The sequence below is a fragment of the Peromyscus californicus genome, unplaced genomic scaffold (genome assembly GCF_007827085.1).
Source record: "Peromyscus californicus insignis strain IS unplaced genomic scaffold, ASM782708v3 Scaffold_12__1_contigs__length_115047231, whole genome shotgun sequence".
In the NCBI taxonomy this organism is placed as follows: Eukaryota; Metazoa; Chordata; class Mammalia; order Rodentia; family Cricetidae; genus Peromyscus; species Peromyscus californicus.
In genome coordinates, this window is record NW_026294413.1 from 21,734,176 (window position 1) to 21,760,721 (window position 26,546).

At 36.6% G+C, this 26,546-nt stretch overlaps 1 protein-coding gene across 13 annotated transcripts in view; it reads left to right on the plus strand.

Moving 5' to 3' along the window:
• The window catches only part of Mycbp2 (MYC binding protein 2), a 252,489-nt gene that overhangs the window by 210,672 nt on the left and 15,271 nt on the right, over nt 1-26,546 (plus strand). For 9 of the 13 annotated variants that reach the window (XM_052732538.1, XM_052732544.1, XM_052732542.1 and 6 more), the window contains 15 exons: nt 4,381-4,538; nt 5,896-6,095; nt 6,876-7,025; nt 8,537-8,697; nt 9,635-9,791; nt 9,950-10,174; nt 12,341-12,406; nt 13,645-13,884; nt 14,326-14,424; nt 15,767-15,847; nt 17,073-17,339; nt 18,124-18,407; nt 21,869-21,965; nt 23,679-23,798; nt 25,780-25,881. In XM_052732538.1, the coding sequence (XP_052588498.1) occupies nt 4,381-4,538; nt 5,896-6,095; nt 6,876-7,025; nt 8,537-8,697; nt 9,635-9,791; nt 9,950-10,174; nt 12,341-12,406; nt 13,645-13,884; nt 14,326-14,424; nt 15,767-15,847; nt 17,073-17,339; nt 18,124-18,407; nt 21,869-21,965; nt 23,679-23,798; nt 25,780-25,881 (2,407 nt within the window). The remainder of the gene's footprint in view (nt 1-4,380; nt 4,539-5,895; nt 6,096-6,875; nt 7,026-8,536; nt 8,698-9,634; nt 9,792-9,949; nt 10,175-12,340; nt 12,407-13,644; nt 13,885-14,325; nt 14,425-15,766; nt 15,848-17,072; nt 17,340-18,123; nt 18,408-21,868; nt 21,966-23,678; nt 23,799-25,779; nt 25,882-26,546) is intronic. The other 4 variants (XM_052732539.1, XM_052732546.1, XM_052732541.1 and 1 more) reach the window with 3 other exon arrangements.

The following is a 26,546-nucleotide window of genomic DNA, read 5'->3' on the forward strand; positions in this document are numbered from 1 at the left end:
AATGAAAGATTATATTGAAGCCTATAATTTTGAGTGATGGATTTAGTCAGAGGAGGGAAAGTTGACTTTGGGGCAGCAATCATGAATCTTAAGCTTCTTGGATCATGGTTTACAGTGTCTTCTCTTTTAGCTCTATTGTTAGTGCCAGACAGAGAGCTTCTTGAAAAGTGAATGATTCAGGTTAATATAGTGCACAAGGAAACTTGACTCCCACTGAAGCTTTGATGGGAAAAGCGTGACAATAATGCAACAGTAGCACAGTGTCATTAAGAAGCTGATAGTTTACTAATAGATTTCAGCTAGATGTGTAGAATTGGAGTGCACTGGCAGCAGTCGTGAAAAAGATGGATAAAGAAGGTATTTTGTAGGGAAGAATCAGTGTTACTTTACTGGATAATGATAAAGGTAAGTTTAGATAGCATCCAAGGTTCAGTAACTGAACATGTTCCTTGTTCACAAGAACAATGAACATGGGAACAAGCATCATTGGAAAGGAAGATCTTTGCTGAAGAGAGAGACAGGATTATTCAGATATAGCATTGTCTGTACTATACAGTCATAACAATAAACTAAAATAATAGGTACATTGTTAATTATACTAGGTCTAGCAATGTCCAGATGAGTATTTTTCCAAGAAAAAATACTTGCAATTTTTCCCATCACCTGTGTGGATTGTTCCTCAGTTTTTTTGCTTGTTTTTTTGTTTTAATTTTTTTTTGGAGCTGCTATTGACATTGTCTCCAAGAGGACAGCTCACCTTTTATATCTTCAAAAGATGAAAGTGTCTCTGAAAATGGAGTTGGGATCATTTTTAGACTACTCTAAAAATGTAATTCAATGGAATGATACCATGGTCTAGGATTAAACTCATATAGAACAAACTGCTAGTTGGAAATAGTGAGGTAAAGCTGTATAATAGAATCTTCCACCAAGTAATTTTTAATTTTTTCTTTAAAAAATAAATATTCACCAACTCTAATATATACAAATTGCTATAAATTTCCATGTTAGCCACGAAAAGAATCTGAACTTACTGAGAAGCTAAATAACCTTCCAGTTTATAGAGAAGCAAATCAAGTGAAAGGATGCAGAGCTCTGACAGAGACCTTGTTATTGCAGACCCCTGTAGATGTATCCAACCTTCCCATCAAACAATAAACACAGAACCAATGCAAAGAAGAAAGCCAAGAGGTCAGAGCCAAGAGCCAAAACCTTACCCTTCCTCCTGCAGTGGTCCTACCTCTCCACAACCAGAGCTACCCCTGTGTTAAAGTCTTTATATAGAGTTCCTGTCCTGCCTTCTCATTGGTTGTAAACCCAACCACATGACTGCCTCCTCACAGCCTGTCTGTATAGGCCTCCAGGTTTTCCATGATTGGTATTAAGATTAAAGGCATGTGTATCCAATAATGGCTGTATCCCTGAACACACAGAGACTTACCCAGCTCTGCCTACTAAGTGCTGGAATTACAAGCGTACGCTACCACTGCCCTGCTTTCCTATGGCTTGCTAATAGCTCTGACCCCCGGGCAACTTTATTTATTAACATACAAATAACATTTTAATACAAATAAAATATCACCATATTTCCCCTTTTCTATTTTAATAAAAAGGAAAAAAAAGAAACAGCTTATAACTAATATAAGAAAAACTATATACAAAAGGACAATAACTATATACAATATATACAAGTAATAAATACCTAAACAATGTCTAGTCCATTTGTATTTGACAAATTCAGAGAAAATAATTTCATTATCTATCCTATTTTTGTAAGTCCAAAATGTATCCTAATTAATCTTCAACTATAACTAACTAACCTTCAACTATAACTAACTAATCTTCAACTCCCTCAGAGATCCAAGAAGGAAATAATATTAGCTAACAAAAATAAAAACAGGAAGTGCACATAAGCAACCTCCAAAAAATTTGTGAGTTGACAGACCCCAGTAGGTACCATCTCTGCAGCCACAGCTACATGCTGCTACGGCCCCAGGGAGTGCCTCTACAGAGCAGTCTCTGCCTTACAGTGGAAATAACACTTTGTGTTATCTCTGAGAGGAGTAACGTGTGTATCAAGTATGGTTGGGAACAGAAGTCCAAGGAAATCCACAATACTTTATCAGACCACGCTGGGAAACATAACAGTTTACCCACTGAAACATTAGTGAAATGAAATTACTGGTTTATCACATAATAACTTTAAAAAAAAAATCTGGAAAAAAATTCACCTGAAGGAAAACAAGAAAATTCCTCTAAGTAATTTATAGTATTAAAAGATGATTATGACATAAATTTAATAGAAACAAAAGCTCAAATGTAGAAATCAGATAAAAACTCAGATGAAGTAAAAAGATACATTATGGAACTAAAATGACAGACCAAACATCAAACCAGCACTATCCTAAAACTAAGAAATTAGTTAGAAATGTATAGAACCATAAGTTACATTATGAATATATTATGATGTTGGTGTTGATTACAATGGGCCACTGAAATACAGTGGGAATCTTTTATAATAAATATTAAGATAGTAAGTTACTAAAATTCAGAACAACCAAACAACAAAAATAGGAATAGTTCAAGTATGTGAGCAAGAAAAACAGGTCATCTTGCAAAAGGAAAGTTAGGCAGAAATCAAACTCTGTATAATAATTTTGGATCAGAAAAAAAATTTAAATGTTTTCTGAAATTTTAAAACAAATAACCTTAGAAACTTAGAAACTTCTAAACCTTAGAAGTATATCTAATGTCAGATATACATATATTTGAACCAGACATACTTGAAAACAAGAAAACTTGAGAACATTGATACATATGTGGCCATAGTATGTTGTTGTTTTTAAATACTATTCTATTACAAACTCGAGATTAACTATGAGTTAATAAACTAAGATCAAATGATTAATGAAAACTATGTTTAAAAGAATACCTCTCCCCATCCAGTTCCTTCACTGCCCCCTACTCCCTCTCAAATTCATCACCCCTTTAATTATTATTGTTTGTATATTGTGTATATATGTGTATGCATATATATACAATATACAAACAATAATACATATATATACACTATATATGTGTATATATGTATACAATATGCAATATATACATATATATGTATACAATATACAAACAATAATGCATATATACATATATATATGCACATACACATATATACACATCCCTCCAGAGTCCATTTAGTGTTACTTATATGTATATATATTTAGGGATGGTCATTTAGGATTGGATTAACTTTCATGGGGCTCAAACCTTGGAAGACTGTTTCTCCCTCTCCCAGAAGCCACTGATTGCCTATAGCTATTTATTATCTTAAAGGTAACCCACAGCTGTCTAATTGGTCTTAAGCCCTGCTCAATAGGAGGATTTTCATGCCGGTAATATAAACCTATCCAACTACCTGTGACTGAAGAGATCATGGATCCTACAGGAGAACCCCTTTTTCTAAACCAGTATATTTTCTACCTGTATTCTAAAGACTTATTCTTATACCCACAGATAAGTATAGCTCTCAACTTTTATTGCACTCTCGTGTAGCCACATGGACTTTTGACAGCACTCCTTCCCAAGAGTGTAAAACCCAACAGAACACTCAAGTATCCAAATAATGAATGAAGCTTCATTTATTTGTTTTCATTGTATATCATTTCTCTGTATTTGCTGTATTTAGTATTATTCCTGCCTGGGGTTTTTTTCCCCTTGAATATCTTCAAACTATGAATTTTAAGTTAGGAGGCTAGGGAAGTGGTTCAGCAGTTGGGAGCACAGGTGCTCTTGCAGAGGACCAGCTTCAGTTCCCAGCACCCACAGTGTAGCTCCAGTCCTAGGGAAGTGGTTCAGCAGGTGGGAGCACAGGCGCTCTTGCAGAGGACCAGCTTCAGTTCCCAGCACCCACAGTGTAGCTCCAGTCCTTGTAGTCTCTCACCCTCTTCTGGCTTCTGGAGACACAAAGCATACACATAATGTGTATACATGCAGACAGAATATTCACACACATAATATAATCTTTAAAAAGCCAAGAAGTCAGGACCTTTGCTACCTTTTTTTTCACTTGAAATGCAAAGGCTTTAAGAAAAGTATAAGTTTTAAGATACAGTTCTGACATCAATCAAAATGTCACATTGTTGGAAAAGATTACATTCATTCCTTCTTTTGAGATTTTATTTTTATTTTATATGTATGAGTGTTTACCTGAATGTATGTATGTCTGTATATGTATTCTATGTATGTCTGAACATGTATTCCATGCGTGTGGAGCCCACATGAAATTCAAATGTCTGACTCACTGTTATAAAGTAAATATAATTACATTTCATTCACTTCATTCTCATGAATTTTTACTGTGTTCTTTTATGTCTGCAGTTTGGAGACCAGTCCCATAACTGACACTGACTTGGCTAAGAGGACTGTCTTCCAGCGGTCATACTCGGTTGTTGCTTCTGAATATGACAAGCAGCATTCCATTTTACCTGCACGAGTTAAAGCCATCCCTAGAAGAAGAGTTAACAGTGGAGACACCGGTAGATATAAAGATAGAAAAGAGCTTGAGTGATCAGACTGTCAAAACCTTTTTCTCTGCAGATAATTTGTAAAATGTAATACCTGTGGGGAAATCAATATATCTGTCTTTAATTTGTGATAAATGCACCTACATTTTGTATCTCAGTGAGAATAGATATTTAGATCAGTCAATGTTTATTCAATATATTCAATTTTAAAATCTTATCTTGCTAGGTATCTAACCCCATACACACACATACTACTATCATTATCCCTTCTACTAAGCTTCATGAACTAACAGGTCCAAATGTGCTTAAGCATTCAGTTATTTCTCATCATTCATAGAAGCGTATAACTCTTAGAGGCACCATTGCACTGAATAGATATAAAACCTCAGAGATATGAATAACTCTTAATGGGTTTTTCAAGTTATGTAATCTGAACTAATTGCAATTTATAAGCATTTTTTTTTCATTTTATTTTTAGGTGCTCACTATTTTGTTCAGGCTTGCTTCAAACTTGTAACTCTCTTGTCTCAGCCTCTCAAGTACATGGATTGAAGGAACATGTTACCATACTGGCTTGTGTATGTTAATATTAAAGGTCACCAGTAAAAAATATTGTTGAGCACCATTGAACAATTTGTAGTTTTCTTCAATAAATATCTTAGTTTGTATTGAGATGCTGCCTTAGTTTTATCTTCTGTTGCTGTTATAAAATGTCTTAACAAAAGCAACTTAAGGCAGAAAGGGTTTATGTATTTATTAATTAGGCTAATCACATTACTTCAGCAGTCAAGAACAGAGAGCCGTGGATTAATTCTTGCTCATCACACTCTCTCTCTTTTTCATTCAGCCCTGGGTCTGGCCCAATAAATAGTTCCACTCACATTCAGTGTAGGTCTTTCAATTGAAATTAAGCCAGTTAAGAAAATCTCATAGGAATGCCCTTATGCCAACCTAATCCAGACCATTCCTCATTGAGACTCCCTTCCCAGGTGATCCTGGATTATGTCAGTTGATGGTTAAAACTAGCCATCACTCACTTTTGGTCAGTCTTTTAGGAAATGATGAATGTGAGGTGTAGAGTTCAGGCAGAACACAAGCTACTTAGCTTTTACAGTGCTGCAGGAAGTATGAATTTTAGAGTCAGTCCCTGGTTCAGAACCTACCTGTTCAACATAATTTCTGTGTAACTCTATAAGAAAGTAAGAATTACGTAGTTAGAGTTCCTTCCTTACCAGTAATTGAAACTGTTATGATTTGTGTTATGTGCAGAAACAAAGGACTTTCCAGCATATAAGATAGATATTTTCAGTATTTGATACATTAATCATATACTAGGTATGAAAATTACTAATTTCCTTTTCCCTTTTAGAAGTTGGCTCTTCTCTCTTGAGACATCCATCACCTGAACTTTCCCGGCTAATCTCAGCCCACAGCTCTCTTTCCAAAGGAGAGCGAAATTTCCAGTGGCCAGTTTTAGCTTTCGTCATACAGCATCATGATCTAGAAGGGCTTGAAATAGCAATGAAGCAGGCCTTGAGGAAGTCTGCTTGCCGAGTGTTTGCTATGGAGGTACAAATACATTCATGGAGTTATTATGTAGCACACAAATCCATAGGAGTCCTGTTTAATGATGCTACTATTTTTACTAAACATTGCATCAAATTAAAGCAGTGGGCCTAATGAAAAAAAAAAGTGTTCACATCAAAATAAAATTTTAAGGTTTAGGAATAAATTAATTTAGAATTTTAAATTTAAATGTGCTAAATCTTTATTTCTATACAACTTTATTGTGTGAATCTGAGGTTATCTTTTAAATCTTTATTATGTTCAGGACATTTCACTAGAATGAAATGACATAAGAGTCAGGTAAAGAAGATAAATAAGGCTTTTGAGTTAGAAATTTACCAATGATAGCTTATCAGGCCTCCATTTTATAGAATAATATGGATGCAGTATTTCCCAGGCCTATATATGGTAAATGTTTCTTCTTTTTAACATGAATGTAATAAGTAATTTGTCACATTCACATTCACTGTTAGAAATGACATATTTAAGTAAATGGCTGCTTGTGTAGAACTTGGAAAATGTTCTATAGTAGTTTTAAAGGTGGGTTAGAAAAAAATGCCTTGAACAAAATAAATTGATATTAAAAAGAATTTTCACTGTATTTTGTAAATAATATTTTCTTGTTTATTTATTATTATTAACATCAGAATTGACAATTTCAAATTTAGTGTGTTTTCAGTAAAATGAGGGTTGTTTTCTAGCATGTTTACCTCTAATAATAATAATAAAGAACTACATTTGTAATTCACATTTTCCCTTTCTCTTGTCTGTCGGTTTACTCAGGCATTCAACTGGCTTCTCTGTAATGTCATCCAAACGACATCTCTGCATGATATTCTTTGGCACTTTGTGGCCGCACTGACTCCTTCTCCAGTAGAAGCAGAGGAAGAGGAGGATGAGGAAAATAAAACAAATAAAGAAAATGCAGAGCAAGTGGGTGTTTGTTCTTTTTATTCCATATTTTCCTTTTTAATTATATGTTTTATTCTTTGAAAATTTTATACATTTATACAGTATATATTCATCATACCCATCTACCCTTCCTTCCTCCAGCCACCTCCAGTGTCCCCTCTCCACTTCCCTTCCTGCTTTTTGTCCTTGTTGTTGTTGTTGTTGTTAATAATGACCAGAGTCCAGTCAGTGCCTCCCATATGTGCGTGGGTATATGGCCACAAGTCCATGTTTTTATGGAAACCAAGTGACTTGTTTGGTGTAGTATGATGTTTTACATGAAATAACTGACAGATTATTTGACCTGAAAAAAAAGAAAGAAAGAAACAATACAATGATAGTAGGGGCAAAGTGTTAGTCATACTTGCTGAAAGTTTTCTGTCAGGCAAAGATACTGGTTTCTCGTTGAATATCATTGTCACAAAGCAATTAAGATGAAGATATACATTACTGCAGTATTACAAACAGCATCATTATTGTGCAGAGAAACTAAAGCTGAAAGCTTCCCATTCTAGCCTAGCAACAAGTGGGATGGGTCTAGTGCCCCCAAAATAGGGAACACATCCTAGCACAGAGGGCAGTGTCCAAATGTAAAGCACAAATGAAAATAACCGGTCTAAACAGGTTGAATTCTGTGCCTTGACTGAATCTAGATGGGCTGCTAGAGAGTAAAACATAGTATGTTTTAGAAGAAGATAATGTAACCGAGAACTTGTATAATTCTTACTTAAGTAGACATACAAAGAAGCCAAAGCATGTCTGTGTTTTCCTTTTCTCATTGACATAATTCAGAAAGTTTGATAAGTACTGATTAGCAACAGGATGAAGAAACAGGTGCGTTCATGCTCACTGGGGTGACCACATCTTGGAGAAAAAAATGTCAAAACCTGTATCAACTCACATTAACAGTTAGTAATTATTCTTCTGTGAGCTTTCCTATGTCAACATGTGATTCATTACAGAGCTTATTTAAAAAGGAAAGAAAACAAAATGATTGTTCTGATGTACACTGATGGATAAACTATGCTATTTCTATTCATGAGAATACCACCTACCAGAATATTATATATTGTATACATAGATAATAAGTAATGATCTCTGTTGTAAATTGTCTATTAATATGTAGTGCACATAAAAAGTCCTGTGAACTAGGAGTTCTAAACTTCTAAGCATGTATTATTTTTAACAGGTAAACATATACACAAAATATATGCAGGTATTAATACAAATATTTACACACAGAGATACATGCATATACACATACAGATTCAGTATTCTAATGATATGCAAGTATACTAGAATTGATGTGTATATGTAGCATTCATTTGTTTGATAATTTTACTTGTAATTTACCTTATCAGTTTTCTCTGATGTTACAAATACAGTTAGAAATTTTACATACTATACAAACAAGTTATGCTTACATAACATTCTTTTAAAAATGTTCTTTCTAGTATACAAACTGATAAACTCATTTTCAATTTCTAATTTAGGAGAAAGATACAAGAGTATGTGAACATCCACTCTCAGATATAGTGATTGCAGGTGAAGCTGCTCACCCTTTGCCACATACATTTCACCGTTTACTTCAGACCATCTCTGATCTTATGATGTCCCTCCCCAGTGGCAGTTCATTGCAGCAGATGGCCTTAAGGTAATTTTGCACCAAGCATTTTAATACAAAAAAGGTTTTATGGAATATGCAAAGTATTAAATACTTGAAAAAAATGTCTATGAATGGTAAGATGCAAAGAATGGAAATGGTGATTCCCCTCTTCTTAAGTTACCATCTTTTTTCTTTCTAGCTTGTATCTGTGTGCACTTTGTATTCTTAGTACCAATGACTGTTGTAGTCATCTTGCTCACCTTCCTCTCTTTTTATTTCACTGTGTCCAAAAGAGAAAATGTAAATGAAATCTCAGAAACCAAAACAAGATGGGGCCATGGGACTTGAAAGTAGATTGTAGATTCTAGATTCTAGTATCTGTGGCCAGTTAAAACCACCTTAAGTAATATCACATAATTTTAACTTGAAATATGTTGAGAATTTAGCATTAAACTGTAATTGTAGATTGATTCAGTGGACTGTAGACATAAACAAGTCCACCATGATGTATATAACAAATAAAGTGATGGAAAGATTGGGTTTTCCATGACCTAATGATAAGGCCAGTAGAAAAGAGGTAATTTTTTTGTCATCCTCATAAGATATTTGAAGTGCAAGAAATGTTATACCCCAATAAGTCATTACAGAATTACCACACAGATAACGTTGCAAAAGCTGTTATAGTGGTATAATGCTTACCTTCACAACAAATTCATTTTTTCTTGTGTGGCCTTGACCTCCATCGCCCCTTTTTTTCTATATTTAAAATAGGTAGATTTTCTTTAGAACTTACCTTTATTTCTCAAAACAAACAAAACAAAGTTTCCATGATTGTATTCTCTGAAATTTTTCAGTGTTTTCTTAGGAAAGCACTTACATTTTTACATTTTTCTTGATACATTTAATGTGATGTGAAGGAGCCTCTCTGAGAACTCTTAGCTATTTCTAGAAAATAATCACTTTGTATATTGTTTATTCTGTTTAGATGCTGGAGCCTCAAGTTCAAGCAGTCTGATCATCAGTTCCTCCATCAGAGCAATGTCTTCCATCACATCAACAATATTCTGTCCAAGTCAGACGACGGAGACAGTGAGGAGAGTTTTAGTATCAGTATACAGTCTGGCTTTGAAGCCATGAGCCAGGTTAGTCACTGTGTGTCTGTTCTAATGGTGAACAGTGGGAAATGTAGTAAATGATCCATAAACCATTTAATTACATTATTTACTATCGAATGCTTTGTTTTTTCATCGTGAAAGTCTTCATTTTTAATACTATGAATGTTTACATTTCTTTCTGTTAGGAGTTATGCATAGTTATGTGCTTAAAGGACTTGACCAGCATTGTTGACATAAAAACATCAAGCCGACCTGCCATGATTGGCAGTTTGACAGATGGTTCCACTGAAACCTTTTGGGAATCAGGAGATGAAGATAAAAACAAAACTAAAAACATCACTATCAACTGTGTAAAAGGAATTAATGCCCGTTATGTATCTGTTCACGTGGACAATTCCCGGGATCTTGGGGTGAGAAAGGGAACTTAATTTGTGGTTCATTCGTACTTTTATACTATGTACACGTCCTCATTTCTGAGTTTACAAAAGAGGTTCATCTTTTGGGACTTCTCCAACCAAACATTTTTATATTCCTCAAATGAATCTTAAATCTAAGAACAAATTTATATGGCTGAAAACACTAGACCATAAATTCTAAAAGGGGGTTTGATCACAAATACACCATGGCCACAACTGAACTAGATTAAGATCTACCCTTAAATTTTCTACTTCTGTGCCCTTGTGTAAGCAGTTCCCTTGGCTTGGAATTTCCTTTACAGTGTGTTCCCAAGATCCTAAGACTCACAGAGAAATCCTGTTTAGATAGTGCCTCCACATAGAAGTGACTCTCTTCTCTCCACTGGGTTTTTGGCTCTTCCTGTCTTGCCCTGTCTAACTGTTTGCAGTACTCTACGGGTACTTAATCACTTTGGCCCACAGCAGAGTTAGTTCCAGGCTTTTCCTTCACACCTTCAGTCCTTAGGGTTAGAGGTGGATAGTCCCTGAACTAATTCAAATATTCATGACTTACAGTCTTCCTAGCCTACTCTCTCTAACAGGGCAATTCAGCAGAATGAAAGCATTCTTCCATAAAAGACACTGAACAAAAGAAAAGAATCCTACTTACCTGAGATAGAAGATACCATCAGCTGCCAGACTGCTTCTTGGTCTTGGGGAAGGATACTTCTTTGAATTTTTGCTTTACAGTAGATGGTTTTAGTGGATTCCCATGAACCATTACTGAGTTGCACCCATCTATTTACATATTTATTTTCTTGAAAAAATAATGGGGTTTTGTCTCAGCTAACCTAGATGTAAAGCCAACCACATCAGTCCCCTCTACAAGCCAAATACAGTAATCTGCAATCCACACCAAGTGCCAGCTCCTTATTCCATATGTCCCTGTTGCCAAATAAGAAAAGGGGCTTAAGCTAACATAGCATAAGCTGATTTCCTTTTTAGAAGCAGGAATTTCCAACAAGTATAAATAATTATCTTACACGAAAAAGTCAAGACATTTCTGGCTAGCTTTTACTGCTTGGTACAAATTTACTTTGACTCATAGTACATTTTATACCAGGACATACTTCCCCTCACGTAATGTAAATGATCATTGCAATCAAATTGAATTTCTGTATTTATTAAGTAGAGATAATTTTAACAGTATTCATTGTGGGAAAAAAAAAAAACCAAAAATCTAGAATGTCAGGTAATGTGGGCTTTCCTTTTTAGGGACAGCTATGTTATAAATATGCTCCTTGAGAAAATATATTGCTGTCTCCCAAACTACCCACCCAGTGAACCTTATCCATAACATTTGTTGTTTTGAGCTACACTGATACATATAATTCATAGTAAGCAACTGAAGAGGAATTAATGTTAGTCTATTTTTTTTTTTTATGTACTTTTCATAAAACTACTCAGCTCTAGTTCCTGGGTGACTAACTTCCAGAACTGAGACACAACACTGTTGAATATTTATTTCCTGTATGAACGTTGCCTTCCCTTATTTGACAAGTATTTTAAAAAAATAGAATATGCCTTACTAAGATGTCCTCTCCAAAGCCATGAAGTAGTCATGATACCCACAAGTATCTGTTAGCTAAGTGACCTTCCTTTCATGTGCTTCAAAAACAGGGGGAATATACCAAGCAAGATGGTTAAAATACTACAGAAAAGTACAGAATTGAATGATTAGAACTTGGTTAAAAGGGGAAAGGTCAGCCGGGTGGTGGTGGCGGCGGCGGCGGCGCACGCCTTTAATCCCAGCACTCGGAAGGCAGAGCCAGGCGGATCTCTGTGAGTTCGAGGCCAGCCTGGACTACCAAGTGAGTTCCAGGAAAGGCGCAAAGCTACACAGAGAAACCCTGTCTCGAAAAACCAAAAAAAAAAAAAAAAAAAAAAAAAAAGGGGGGGGGAGGTCAAACTGAGAAAGCACATAAAGGCTAAAATCTAAGAGTTTGTGAGAAGGAGATAACTGGGGTTGTAGGCACTGCAGTTGTTGGATAAATGGCATGGTGTCAGTTAGGACTGATAACACAAGCAGAAGCAATAATGTGGCATTTGTAGGTTGTAAGGTACTATTATAGATGTTCTGAGCAGGAACATAGTATAACGATTTTGAATTGTCTGTTATAGAATAAAGTTACCTCAATGACCTTCTTAACTGGTAAAGCAGTAGAAGATTTGTGCAGAATAAAGCAGGTAATTGAAATTTTGTCATTTTTTTCATCTCAGTTTTTACTGTTGAGTTTGAGTATTAACATACTACCGAAAGAACATAAATCATTTATTTACAAAACAATAAGTTGACAACTAGTCTATGGACCAAGAACTACCATCCCAGTGCTAGATATTTCCTGATTATTTCCTTAAGTGTCCTCAGTCATGAACCTACAGTATTACAGGTTCCAGTCTCTCATTGCTTTCCAAAGACTTGAATGCCTTTGAGTTTATCACAGATCTAATTCAGTCACCAACTTCATGTACCTACATCTTAAGTTAAAATTGGTTGTGAGCCTAAACAAAATTGAAAAAAGAAAACTGTGGGTTATAACTTAGCAACTATATCTAGGTTGCATGTCCGTTTACAAAACAATTCTAAAAACAAGTAAAGCCATATCTAGGCACAGGTCTGAGATTATGCACAAATTCAGAACTTACATAACCAAACCTTGCCAGAGCCGTTCCTCTAGGGTTACTTTATAACACAAAATTTAATGAGTTTCTTTGATTTTTTTTCTTTTCTCAAGTCATATTGATATTTAAGATGAGAAATATTCAAATGCTAAAGAATCTAGGAAAATAATCCAAAAAGTAGGGGTTTTTTTCCCACACTTAATTTCTCTATCTTGAAATATTGACATTATGAATTTAATAACAAATGTCTAAATAAATTATCTAGAGGTCTCCAGGTCCCTTCTTAGTTATCAAATACAATGAGAGTAGTTTTAATTGCATTGAAGGAGTAGTGTCAAAGCGCATTTTTCTCTGTACTGACACTCAGTCCTTGATAAAAGGCACACACACATCTGAAGGATCAGAACAATGAAAATAGCTATCTTTTAGTGTTGTTTAGTGTAAGTATGCCTAAAGCAGAGCCTCATTGCTTATGTGTTCTAGTGAGAGTCTGTGTAGGGGAATCATGTAAGGTTTTTATAATAGTTTTGCTCACATAATTTGTACAGAGAAACCATATTGTAGTCAGGCCTGTATTAATCCTCAGCTCCATCACCTCCTGAGACTCTCTGAACCTCTGTTAACCTCACTTTCTTCTAATTCTGTCTCCTGTAAATAATATTACTTGTCCTCACAAAAGTTAAATAAGATAACTATCTGTGCAGTTGTTTGTTATTTGAGCTTGCTGTTACTGATGCTAAGCCCAGGACAGTGATAAAGTGATTCTGCTGTATCAGGTTCCTGTCCTTTTTCTGCTCAACCAGGTCGATTTGGATTCCAGGCATATTGGCTGGGTAACAAGTGAACTCCCAGGAGGGGATAATCACATCATCAAAATTGAATTAAAGGGCCCAGAAAATACATTAAGAGTTCGACAAGTCAAAGTCCTGGGTTGGAAAGATGGTGAAAGCACAAAAATCGCTGGCCAGATCTCAGCCAGCGTGGCTCAGCAAAGGAACTGTGAAGCTGAGACTCTCCGAGTATTCAGACTTATTACATCTCAAGTGAGTGTCCCTACAGCATAAACTGATGTATATTTTGAGAGTATAACAAATATTTTAGTAGAATTTTCTGGCTTCAAATATAGCCCACTTTCACTTCTCTTAGGCCTTCACCTATATCTAATGTTGCATTTGTAGTTTCAGAAGAGTAGTGATAGTGCTACGTAAAGAACGCTGTACTAGAAGAATCCTTCAGAGTCAAGGCTGAGGGTGGTGACTAACACCTGTTATGCTAGCACTCAAGAGGCTAAGACAGAAGGTTTGCCACAACTGTAAGGACAGCCTGGACTACATTACAAGTTCCAGAACAGCCTAGGCTACAGAGTTACAACCTGTCTCAAAATAGTTAATTAATTAAAACTCTACAGAACTAGATAGCTGTCCAGCTTTCCCAGGGGTAATCACTGTATTAACTCTTTCTCACGTGGCCACTGTCTTTGTCAGGTGTTTGGAAAGCTCATCTCAGGAGATGCTGAACCTACACCAGAGCAAGAGGAAAAAGCACTCTTGTCATCACCTGAAGGAGAGGAAAAAGTATACAATGTATTTATTTGTAGCCTAAAATTTTATTTCTCATTTTCGTTTTCTTACTTTTGGTAAGACAGCTAACTCTTGGGTTACTTTACATTTTAATGAGTATGTGGCAACGGTTTATATGGAGCTTCTGGTTTTTTAACTTGCATTAGAAAGTTTGGGAATTGTTTGAAAGCAATTCGCCTTTCCATATGTGAGCTGCTGGAGTTTTCCATCTGTAGAAACTGCTCTGCTGGTGCTTGCTGGTTGCTCTTGGCATCTGTAAAATCTCTAAACTCTGCCCACTGTTACCTTCTCCTCCCTCCTCCATTGCCTTTCCCTCCACAGTCTGGCTCCAAAACAGGAGGAAACTCGGTTACAGCTTCCTCCAACAGAAAAGTTTTCTCTCTGCTAAAGTTCATAATAATACATATGTGCCTCTGGATCTTCTTGGTTTCTTTCATATTACATTTGTCTACACATACACCTTATCTCTTCCACTGAATCATAGCTTACAGACCACATACATGTCTAATCTGTGCTTGACCCATGTGGTATTGTTACACAAGTGTTCAGTAAATTTCCACTGAAGTAACTACCCTTTTTAGTGCTTTATGAGTTTCTTCTAAAAGAGTTACTTTAGTATTTATTTCTGAACTAAAACATTGTACCTAGGAGGGAAGCCTCACCCTCTGGGGTTACAGTGTTGTGAAGAGACTCAGCACAGCAGTGCTTTGGGGAGCGGAGCCCCAGAGCAGCTAGCTTGCCTTGCTCTGGATCGTAGATGACAGTGTGATGTTATCTGAAGACTCTGTAGATGCTGTTAATCAGATTGAGGGTGGTTTCTGTTTTGGTTACTGACTTTTGGGCATAAATCATATACAGTACAGTGTTACTATCTTTTTAATACCTGTAAAATCTGTCGTGAAACTTCTTTATTCCTTGTGTTGGCTATCTGTGTTTTCATTCTCTCTTGGGTAGTGTAAATTGCGTTCAGTGTTTTTGAGGAAATAGCTTTTAGTTTTATTGTTACCTCCTTTTTATTTACATAAATCATTACCTTTATCATTTCATTCCATATATTTGCTTTGATTTTGATTTCTTCTTTTTCTGATTGTTAAAAGAGTTTGAGACCTTTTCTTTCTCAAATTTTGTTCATTTTATATTCACTTTGTCAAAATGATTTCCTTAAACCTTATCTTTTGTCTTAGTGTTATACACCTCAACTTAAAATAAATGTACCTTAATATACTTGCATAAAATAAATGCACCTCAGAATATCTGCTTAGTTATTTCTCAAGACACTCTGAAATGTCAAATATACAAATTTTCTCTAAAGAGTCTACTTTTTGTTTTAATCTTCTGTGTAAAGGCACCATCTGATGCTGACCTGAAAGAACATATGGTCGGAATCATATTCAGCAGGAGTAAACTGACCAACCTACAAAAGCAGGTTAGTTGGTAGCTGGTCAGTTGTTTTTGTCTGTTAGGTTGTCTGGGGATTTCCAGCCTATAAAATGTCCTCTAAATTCATTAAAGCTTTTTAGTGCTCCCTTTTCATTGATCCTGTAGAATGTGTGTCTGCCTTTTTCTAGATAGGAATGACTGTATTGCCATACCTACATCACTTTAAAGAATCAGTCATGGTATCATATGCCTGTGATCCCAGCACTTAGAAGGTGGAGGAAGGAAGTTCCAGAACTTAAGCCTAGCCCAAGCTATGTAGTGAAACATTGTCTCAAAATTAAAAAAAAAAAAAAGAGGAAAAAAGTTTGTTACAAATGTTAACTTTCTTGTTTTGCTGGTTTTTGTTGCATAGCTTTGTTAGTCCTCTGTTTTTGGTAGGTAGGTAGGTAGGTACTTGGGTGGGTGCATTGATTGATTGATTCGAGACACAATTATACTATGGTAGCCAGACCTGCCTTAAATTCACAATCCTCCTCTCAGCATTTAGAATCCTGGGATTATAGATGGGAGCTTCTATACCTACCTGGGTATATTCTTTTAGTTGTAAATAACCAACTATGACAGATAACATTTGAATTTATTATATTCCTTTTTTCTCTCTTTTTTTTTTACTCAGGAGGGAGAGTTCTGACAGTTAATAATGCTAATTATACTATTATTAATATTTTAAAACATAGGTAGGTAGTGGGGTAAGTCTAGATTCACACAGGAATAGTAGGTAGCATAAAATATGTACTACAGAAGACAGAAACAAGGCACAAAGGCACATCTTTGATCTCAGCTACTTGGATGGCAGAGAAAGGAGGGCTTAAATTTAATCCTAGTCTAGGTAGCATGGGGATACTCATCAAAAAATAGAAAGATGAAAATACTGATTTTTTTTAACCCAGCCTATTATTTTTGCATGACATTGAAGCTTTTTAAAAGGAGAAAACCAGCCTAAATGTATGTATACTTTATTTTTCTGCTTCATTAATTTGGCTATTCATATCAGGTGATTTAATTATTGAGATTTTTGTCATAGTTTCCCCTAGTTTTGTTCCATTGTTTTTAAGATGAGTTAAGAAGATAATGTAATAGAGAATGTACTGATAAAAGAGTATTAAGTCAAGTATTAACTTGCATTCTTTGCATTTCTTGCTTATTCTAGTAATAGTAATAAAAAAGACTTATAAATAAAATTTTATATTTTCTATGTTGTCTTCACATAGGTATGTGCTCACATTGTCCAAGCTATTCGCATGGAAGCCACAAGAGTTCGTGAAGAGTGGGAACATGCCATATCCAGCAAAGAAAATGCCAATTCTCAGCCCAGTGATGAAGATGCCTCCTCGGATGCTTACTGCTTTGAGCTGCTCTCCATGGTCCTAGCATTGAGTGGCTCCAATGTTGGCAGGCAATATCTGGCTCAGCAGCTGACTCTACTTCAAGACCTCTTTTCCCTGCTTCACACAGCTTCTCCTAGAGTCCAGAGACAGGTGACCCATCATGTCACTTCTTCCTATGTTTCTTCTCTGTTGCTTGAAAACTTAAAAATCAGAAGACCTTAAACATGAACTTTTATTACTTTTATGATTTTTTTGGGATCAAATTTTAACTCTGTGGTTTGGTTTGCTTTTTGTTTTGAGACATGGTTTCTCTGTATGTCCCTGGCTGTCCTGGAACTTACTTTGTAGACCAGGCTGGCCTCAAACTCACAGAGATCCGCCTGCCTCTGCCTCAAGAGTGCTGGGATTAAAGGTGTGTGCCACCACGCCCAGCAACTCCATGTTTTTTACGCTGGAAATTCTGTTCTGGTTTACTACTGTAGTGTGATAAATAGTATTCTAGACATTGATTGACTTCTTCTGAAAGACATATTATGTCATTTAATCCAGAACAAAGGTAAAAGACTTGTTTTTTCATGCTGTCTTAGGTAGTCACTACCACTCTGGTCTTTTCTTCTCAAAATTAAAAGCATAACTTATTATTAAATTATGTTTCTGAAAAGCCAGGTGGTGGTGGCGTATGCCTTTAATCCCAGCACTTGGGAGGCAGAGGCAGGTGGATCTCTGTGAGTTTCAGGCCAGCCTGGGCTACAGAGTGAGTTCCAGGAAAGGCGCAAAGCTACACAGAGAAACCCTGTCTCAAAAAACCAAAAAGAAAAAAGAAAAGAAAAATTATGTTTCTGTTATTCCCATAGGTGTTGAAGCTATAGACTAGGCACGTTTTAAATAACTGTAAAGCAAGTGTTTAAATGTATTCTTTCAATCTCCTTATCAGGTGACCTCCTTACTAAGACGAGTGTTGCCTGAAGTGACCCCCAGTCGTCTGGCCAGCGTCACAGGAGTGAAATCTCTCCCCCCAGCAGACATCAGTGACATCATTCACTCAACTGAGAAAGGAGACTGGAATAAGCTGGGTATCTTGGACATGTTTCTGGGATGCATTGCCAAAGCACTCACTGTCCAGCTCAAAGCCAAAGGGACCACCATTACGGGGACAGCTGGCACCACTGTGGGTAAAGGAGTTACAACAGTCACCCTGCCAATGATTTTCAACTCCAGGTTCGTCATTCCCTCTATATTAATATCAAAAAGTTAAAACATCACAAATTTTACCTGAAGGCCGACTTTCTTTGGACTGCCAGCTTCCAAATAATGACATGGAGACTTCTTACTATGAAAGCTTGGCTTTAGCTTAGTCTTGTTCCCAACTAGCTCTTAAAGCTTTAAATCTTTAAATTAACCTGTTTATATTAATCTAAGTTCTGCCACGTGGCTTGTTACCTCTGCTCAGTATCATGCATCCCACTTCCTCCCTGTCTGGCTGGCAAATCCCTCCTCTCAGATTCTTCCCTGGAGTTCCTCTCTCTCCTGGGAAATCCTGCCTATCCATTCCTGCCTAGCTGTTGGCCATTCAGCTCTTTATTAAACCAATCAGAAGGTGCCGTGGCAGAGACACATCTTCACAGTGTACAAAAAAGATTATCCCACAATATTCACTTGTTGGCTCACTTGCCAAATAACATCTATAAGCCACTGGCTGTGTATGTATAAAAGGAATATCAGGGCCAGCAAGATAACTCAGGTGCCTGCCATACAAACCTGGTAACCTGAGTTTGATCCCCATAAAGGTGGAAGAAAAGAACAAAGTCAACGAAGATGTCCTCTTCTACACACATTGTGGTATGCATGTCCTCATATTTCTTGTGTGTGCACATACACACACATAAACACACACATATACACTAATAATTTTTTAAATTAAAAGGAATATCATATAGAATATAGAAAGTAAGCTTTACATGTAACATTCAGTATTTGTGTTGAAAAAGATTGAATATCACTCCCTAATTGTATAGAAACAAAAACAAATTATGTTACTCTTTCCCACAATATAAATAAATAAATAAATAAATAAATGAGGAGGAGGAGGAGGTAAACTTCATATAACTTAATGCTTTATATATATATATATATATTCCTTTTAAAACTTTGCTGAGACAAATTATAGAAGAACATTTTCCTAATCTTAAATTTACTAAACATGAATACCAAAAGCCATGTAGAAAGAGATTCACAAATTTGATGCATAACAGTGAATATAGTTGGCATATATGCTATTAAAATGTCTTTAAATTGAAACAACTATTTGGAAAATATCTAACATTACATAATAGACTATTGGCTATTGTAGTTGGTTTTTTTCACTCTTACTTTTTGGTCTTTGGGGGCCTTGCCACCCAGCTCCCAAATAAATACACAGAGACTTATTCTTCCTTATGAATGCCTGGCTTTAGCTTGGCTTGTTTCTAGCCAGCTTTTCTTAACTTAAATTATTCTATCTGTCTACCTTTTGCCTCTAGACTCTTACCTTTCTCTATTCTATATATCTTTCTTTCCTGGGTGGCTGGCTGTGTGGCTGGGTGACTGGCCCTTGCATTCGCTTCTCTTTATCCTTTCCTCTCTCATCCCTCTTTTTCTCTTCTGTTTATTCTTCCTGCCTGGCAGCCCCGCCTATCCCTCTCCTGCTTAGCTGTTGGCTGCTCAGCTCTATTTTAGATCAGTCAGGTATTTTAGGCAGACAGAGTAACACAGCTTACATAGTTAAACAAATGCAACATAAAACAATACAACATATCTTTGCATCATTAAACAAATATTCCACAGCATAAATGAATGTAACACATGTTAAAATAATATTCCACAACAGACCATGACATTAAAATAATGTTTTTTAAAGGGCAAAGAACCAATAAATAAATGTCAGTAACAGTTCACAGAAAAGTTACAAATGTCAATGAACAAAGGAAAAGACACCAGGCTGGAGAGATTGCCCAGCCCAGAAAGTCCTTGCAGCACAAGCATGAGACCACCAAAGTTCACCTCCCAGAACTTACTGTACAAGCCAGCTAGGTGTAGACCCCGCCTGTTTTCCCAGAGGTAGGAGACAGAAACAAAGACATCCCTCAACAAGCTGGCAACCAGACTAAGTCAAATGATGAGCTCCAGATCAGTAAGAAACCGTGCCTTGATAATAAGGTGAGAAATGATTAAGAAAGACACCCAGTGTTAGTCTTGGGCCTACATATACACCTATTCACACATGTACCCACACCCACAAACAAACATACACACACACATATCTCACACATAAGTGTAAATAGAATTTTTAAATAGCAAAATATGTATAGTGCTGAAGAACATGAAAGAATAGACATTTTCTTTTTTTAAGATTTTATTTGTTTTTATTTGATGTGTATGACTGTTTTGCTTGCATGTAAATGCATGTACCACATATATGCAGTGCCTATGAAGGCCAGAAGAGAGCGTTGAGTGTCCTGGAACTGGAATTAGAGTTGTATGCTACCATGCTGCTGCTGGAATCTGAACCTGGTTCCTCTACAAGCTCAACAAATTCTTTTAACCACTGAGCCCTCTCTCCAGCCCCATACATTTTCATCTGATACGGATTTGGGGGTACCAGTTGCTAATGCCTCATTATGTTTTAAATATGCTTATCCTTTGCACCAGTTCTCCTTAAACTTATATACGTGCACAAAGGTATATGTGCCAGGATGTTCTGTACTTGTGCAATAGTAGAAAATTAGAGAGATGATGGAACAAGGTAAATTATGTAGCCAACCCATGACAATAAACAGCTACAACCAGAGCATTATCAGTGTCACTTCCTCTGTGTAGATAGTGTGGCTAACAGGAACAGTCAACTAAGCAGTGATTTCCTTACTGATGTCAAGTTCCTTATGTCCAGCCACACATTCTTTCTTGTCTCCATGTGCCCTGGAAACAGTTGATGGCCATGGACTGTACACTGAAATAGTGGTGATCCAGCAGATTTAAGAAAGAGACTTAGAGTAATGCTTTAACTTAAAAATAAATATCCCAATTGTGGGCTGGAGAGATGACTTAGTGGTTAAGGCTTTTTTTTTTTTTTTTTTGCTTTTACAGAGGGCCAGGGTTCTCTTCCCAGCACACATACAGTGGTTATAACTCCAGTTCCAGTGATTACAAGCCCTCTTCTGACTTCTGTGGACTTCTGCATGCCTAGGTGCATATACATCCATGCTAGCACATGCACATACACGTGAAAATAATAAACACACAGGTGAATAACAAAATGTCCTAATTGGATAACATACCTGTAATGCCATCACTCATGTAAATGAGGAAGGAGATTAGTAACTTAAAGGCCAGCGTAGGCTTCCTAGCAAGACTCTGTCTCAAAAATAAACATAAGGGCTAGTGAGATGGTCCATGAGTAAAAGGCACCTTCAACCAAGCCTCACAGCCTGGGTGTGATCCTCATCACCCACACAGTGGAAGGAGATAGCCACCTCTGAAAATTGTCCTCTGACCTCCACATGTGTACCATGGCACATTTACACATACACATACACACACAAAGTAAATGAATAAAAGTGTAACAAAATAAAAACATTCTAATTAATTCAGTCATTTAAACAATTAAAATGCTCTGTCTTGAAATAACATTGTTTTCTTTGTAGTTACCTCCGACGAGGTGAAAGTCATTGGTGGATGAAAGGTTCAACTCCTACGCAGATCTCAGAGATCATCATTAAGCTTATCAAGGATATGGCTGCAGTAAGTTCCCTTGCTCCTGATGACAACAGCAGTGAGCTTAGCAGGAGTCTGATTGACACAGAAAACAGCTTACTCTGCTAAATTAAGAAAAGTACATGATTAGTGTTTAAAGCTTTATTTAAAGACGGTTTAGAGTGCTCACCGCTGTGCCTTTGGTCTTGTCAGTGGATGGTAAATTTGTCATTAAAGTATGTTCATTTCAAACTCCTAGTTAATTTACCTGATAATTTAGGTAAGTTTTCCAGGACCTTAAAACATAAAATAAAATGCATTCTTCCTAACTTAAGAAAGAACCTGTGTTGAAAATCCAAAAATGAATAGGGAAGATTCCTGGAAGTAGAAGTTTCTCATCCTCTTCAGTTCTCAAGTGTTTAAGTTTTTATATTTGTTTACTTATGTCCTGTACCCACTGGTTTGTAAGGAACAGGGAGGGACTTTTACTCCACTGAGTGCTGGCTCCCATAAGGTCTCTTGGCTCACATTTCACTATGTCATTAGGAGACATCTGAGGAGGAGGCATAGGGAACAAAAGGCATTTTAAAGGAGAATGCACTAATTGCCCATTAACAAATTGACTGCATGTATTATGAGATTCTGTGGAAAAGTTGAAGTTCTATTATTTTTCTTAACTGTGAACATTTTCTTATGCTTCATAGCAAATGGTCATTTTCCAGGAAGTCTATTGAATGAAAATGCTTAACAATGTTTTGAACACCTGAATTCTGTAATGAAGTATTGGTGTTCATTAAAAATCTGTATAACTGTGGCTAGAAAGATGGCTCAACAGTTGAGTGCACTGGCTGCTCTTGCAGAGGACCTGGGTTCAGGTCCTAGTGCCCAGGTGATGGCTCACAACTGCCTGTCATCCCAGCTTCAGGGGAATGAACATCCTTATTGGCTTCCACACACACAGTACACATACATACATGCAAGCAAACATTCATACATATAAAATAAAAAGTAAATGAATGTTTAAAAATATTTTTTAATTACAAGTATATGAAGGGATTGTACACAGAAGTACAGTTCCCTGGAGAGACTAGAAGAAGATGTGAGATCTCCTGGAACTAGAGTTACAGGCTGTGAGCTGCCTGACATGGGTTATTGGGATTCGAACTCAGGTCCTCTGGGAGAGCAGCACTCAAGTCATAACCACCGAGACATCTTGAATACCCCCCAAAATGAATAAATCTTTTTTTAACACTGAAAAAAATCTACATAGCTGTGCACAGGGTCCTGGGTTGGATTTCCAGCACTGAGAAGAAAGAAATATAGTCCAAATAAAAGCACTCATAGATTGAACCTATGTATACTCTTAGGTTCTAGAAATAGCATTGAAAGCAATTAATTTAATAATTATTAGGTATATATGTTTCATGATAAATACCGAGGTTTTTATAACCAAAAATTCCAAGCATAGAAACCTTCTTTGTCCCTCTTATTTTTATCCAAATACGAAATAAAGTGTTTTGAGCACTACAGGAAAACAGTGTTGAGGCTTTAAATTTTTATTCACTTTAAAATCATCAAAATAGAGATTAGCAATTGAATTTTCTTAAGACTGTAAAGGACTTATAGTTTGTGCCCCTCTCTAGAAGCTCATGGTCTTGCTATAAGTATTCTCTTTGGTGAGAGGTGTTAATTTAGAGAAAAGAATTTGGTGTGATGACACAATTCTGGGTAATTAATAAGATACCCTGTCCTGCTCAATAGGGTCACCTGTCAGAAGCTTGGTCCCGAGTGACAAAAAATGCTATTGCAGAGACCATCATTGCCTTGACCAAGATGGAAGAAGAATTTAGGTCTCCAGTGAGGTGTATTGCAACAACTAGAGTGAGTTTTTATCATTTTAAATTTGGTCTGTATCATTATGTGTGTGTGATCAGTAAGTCAACATTGTCCACATTTATAGTTAAATAGGTATTCATCAAAAGTGTTATGTTTTAAATGTGGTAGTAATCACGGCTCACTATGGCACTTTTATCAACTTTTGTTATTATTTAGGAAGCTGAGGCTATACTGATTAGGAAAGTCTAAGTGATGCTGTGTATATCATCTTTCTACTGACCTATTTACCGTAGCTTACCTCAGTAAATGGAGTAGTAGCGCTGTGCTGTGACAGACTGATGATCCTTGAGAGACAAGACTCCCTCCTACACAGTTCTTTCTAATGAAAAGCTCTAGCTCAGCTTCTAGGTTTGTATGCTTTGTTTTTACAAGACAGCACTTGGGCTTGGAGAAAGGGCTCAGCAGTTAGAGCACTTGTTACTCTTGCAGAGGATCGAGTTCGGTTCCCATCGTCTGTCTACATGGTGGGTCACAACTATTGTAACTGCATTTCTGGGGGATCTGACACCCACTCCTTACCTCCACAGACATACAAGTGGTGTACATATATATACATTGCCGGCAAAATACTCATGCACATAAAATAAATAAGTCTAAAAATTTTTTTTAAATAATACATGCCTATTTTAGGTGGGGTTGAATTTCTGAGGAAACAGGATTACATTCTTTAAATGAGACATCTAATTTTTAAACATATCAGGTTTTATGAGCCATATAATTCCAAAGGTGATTTAAGATAGTAGAGGGCAGTGTGACATCATTAGGAACAGTTCACACTAATAGAAATCTTTGAGATTAATTCTCCGAAGTCTGTAAAAGATGTTATGTTTCGTTAGAACAGAGAAAGCTGGTTTATATGTTAGCATGCTAATGAGTGTGACACTTAAACAATGTTTACAGTTACCCCCTTTCTACCACTCATGGATTCTTTCATTCTGCATTTCCTTTTCACTTATATAGATTATCTTTTTTTGTTTTTTTTCAATTTTTCATTAATGATTGAATATATCATTCTGTATAAAACTAAAATTCATTCTTTATATGCCTCAGAAATGTTAAGATGTTTCATATGCATGTGTCTGTATGTTGCATGTGTGTACATGTGTGTGATGACCTGTGTGCATGTTTGAGTGTGCATGTTCATTTGTGTGATTACAGGTGCTTGTGTGCCTATGGCACATGTGTGGAGGTCAGGACAGCCTCAGGTGTTGTTGGAGACAGAGTCACTTGATTGTTTCCTGCTGCAGACAGCAGGCTGGCTAGCCACAAGGCTGCTGGTTTCCTGCTGCAGACAGCAGGCTGGCTAGCCACAAGGCTGCTGGTACTCCCTGGTCTCTGCATCTCGCCTTGCACAGGAGCACTGGGATTACAGACGTGCACTTCCTCATGTCCTGCTTTACGTGAGGTCGAACAGCGTGAACTCGGGTTCTCACCTTTGCATAGCCATCTGTCCCGCCACCTCAGATTTTCTTTCTAAAGATTGTCAGACATTAATTTATGGCAAAGTGTACAAAGTAGGCACTTTGAGACAACAGAAACTTCTGAAGAACTGTTATTATGTGGAAAAACTTAATATGTACCCAGCTACTTATGGAACTGCAAAACTAAATAGCTACATTGGGAATATAGAGCTTTAGATAGATAAGTAGCTGGAAAAATACATAGTAGACATGTACAGCAAATATTACTCCTGTAAATGATTGATTTTCGTACATCATTGTTAAAGGACAGTTTCATGTCAGGTAGAAAACAGCGGTTCTGTGTAGAAATAATCCTTTGCTCAGCTAGTGTTCACTGGGTGCATGGCACATTTGCAGCGACATCAGGAAAGTGCAGGTGCTCCTGAGTATCTATGCATTCCCAAACGGAGCCAGCGTTTATTTGGCTGTTATCTGTGTCAGACAGTGAGTACTTCCTAAGTGTGTTCCCATACATCATCTGTAATACAGCAGCCTTTCTCCTACAGCTCTGGCTTGCTCTCGCATCGCTGTGTGTTCTTGATCAGGACCACGTGGATCGCCTGTCATCAGGAAGGTGGATGGGAAAAGATGGGCAACAGAAACAAATGGTAAGGTCAGGATTGTTCGTAAGTACTTTGTTTCTTTATAGTTAGTGTTAGTTTGTAGGGAAAGCAGCAGATCAAACTCTTGAAAACATATCCAGTTTGACCAAGTTCACCTCATAAATGTACTTTACACTTTAGAAAATCTACGGGCTTGTATTTGACTATATAAAAAACTCCCTCCTCTGATTGATGTTTATATCAACAAAATTTGAAACCTGACTGATTTGTTCTAAAATGTGATTATTCTTGGTACTAAAAGAAGAAAAACAGTAAGAGGAACAATGTGACATACCCTCTTTGTAACTCAAGGAGGCTTATGAATAAATAGCTTTAGTCATTTCAGAGGGGGCATGATGTCAGCCCTCTCAACATTTTCTGATAAATGTTTAAGTTTTTGTAATAAACTGTACTCATTTATCATTCAGGGGATTTGGATATGTAACTGGGAGACCAGTAAGTCACTAAATAAAGTGTTACATCTTCCTTTTAACCATTGACACCACATGCACATTAATCTTATTGGATAGTTTTGAGACATTTTGATAGCTCAGTGTATACCTGCAATAGTTGTTTAACACTGAAATTCTAAAAGTATTACAGATTTTAGAATACACTCTGTCAGAATCATAAATATTTGTCTGAGGTTTTCTTGCAAGTCTAATGTAGCA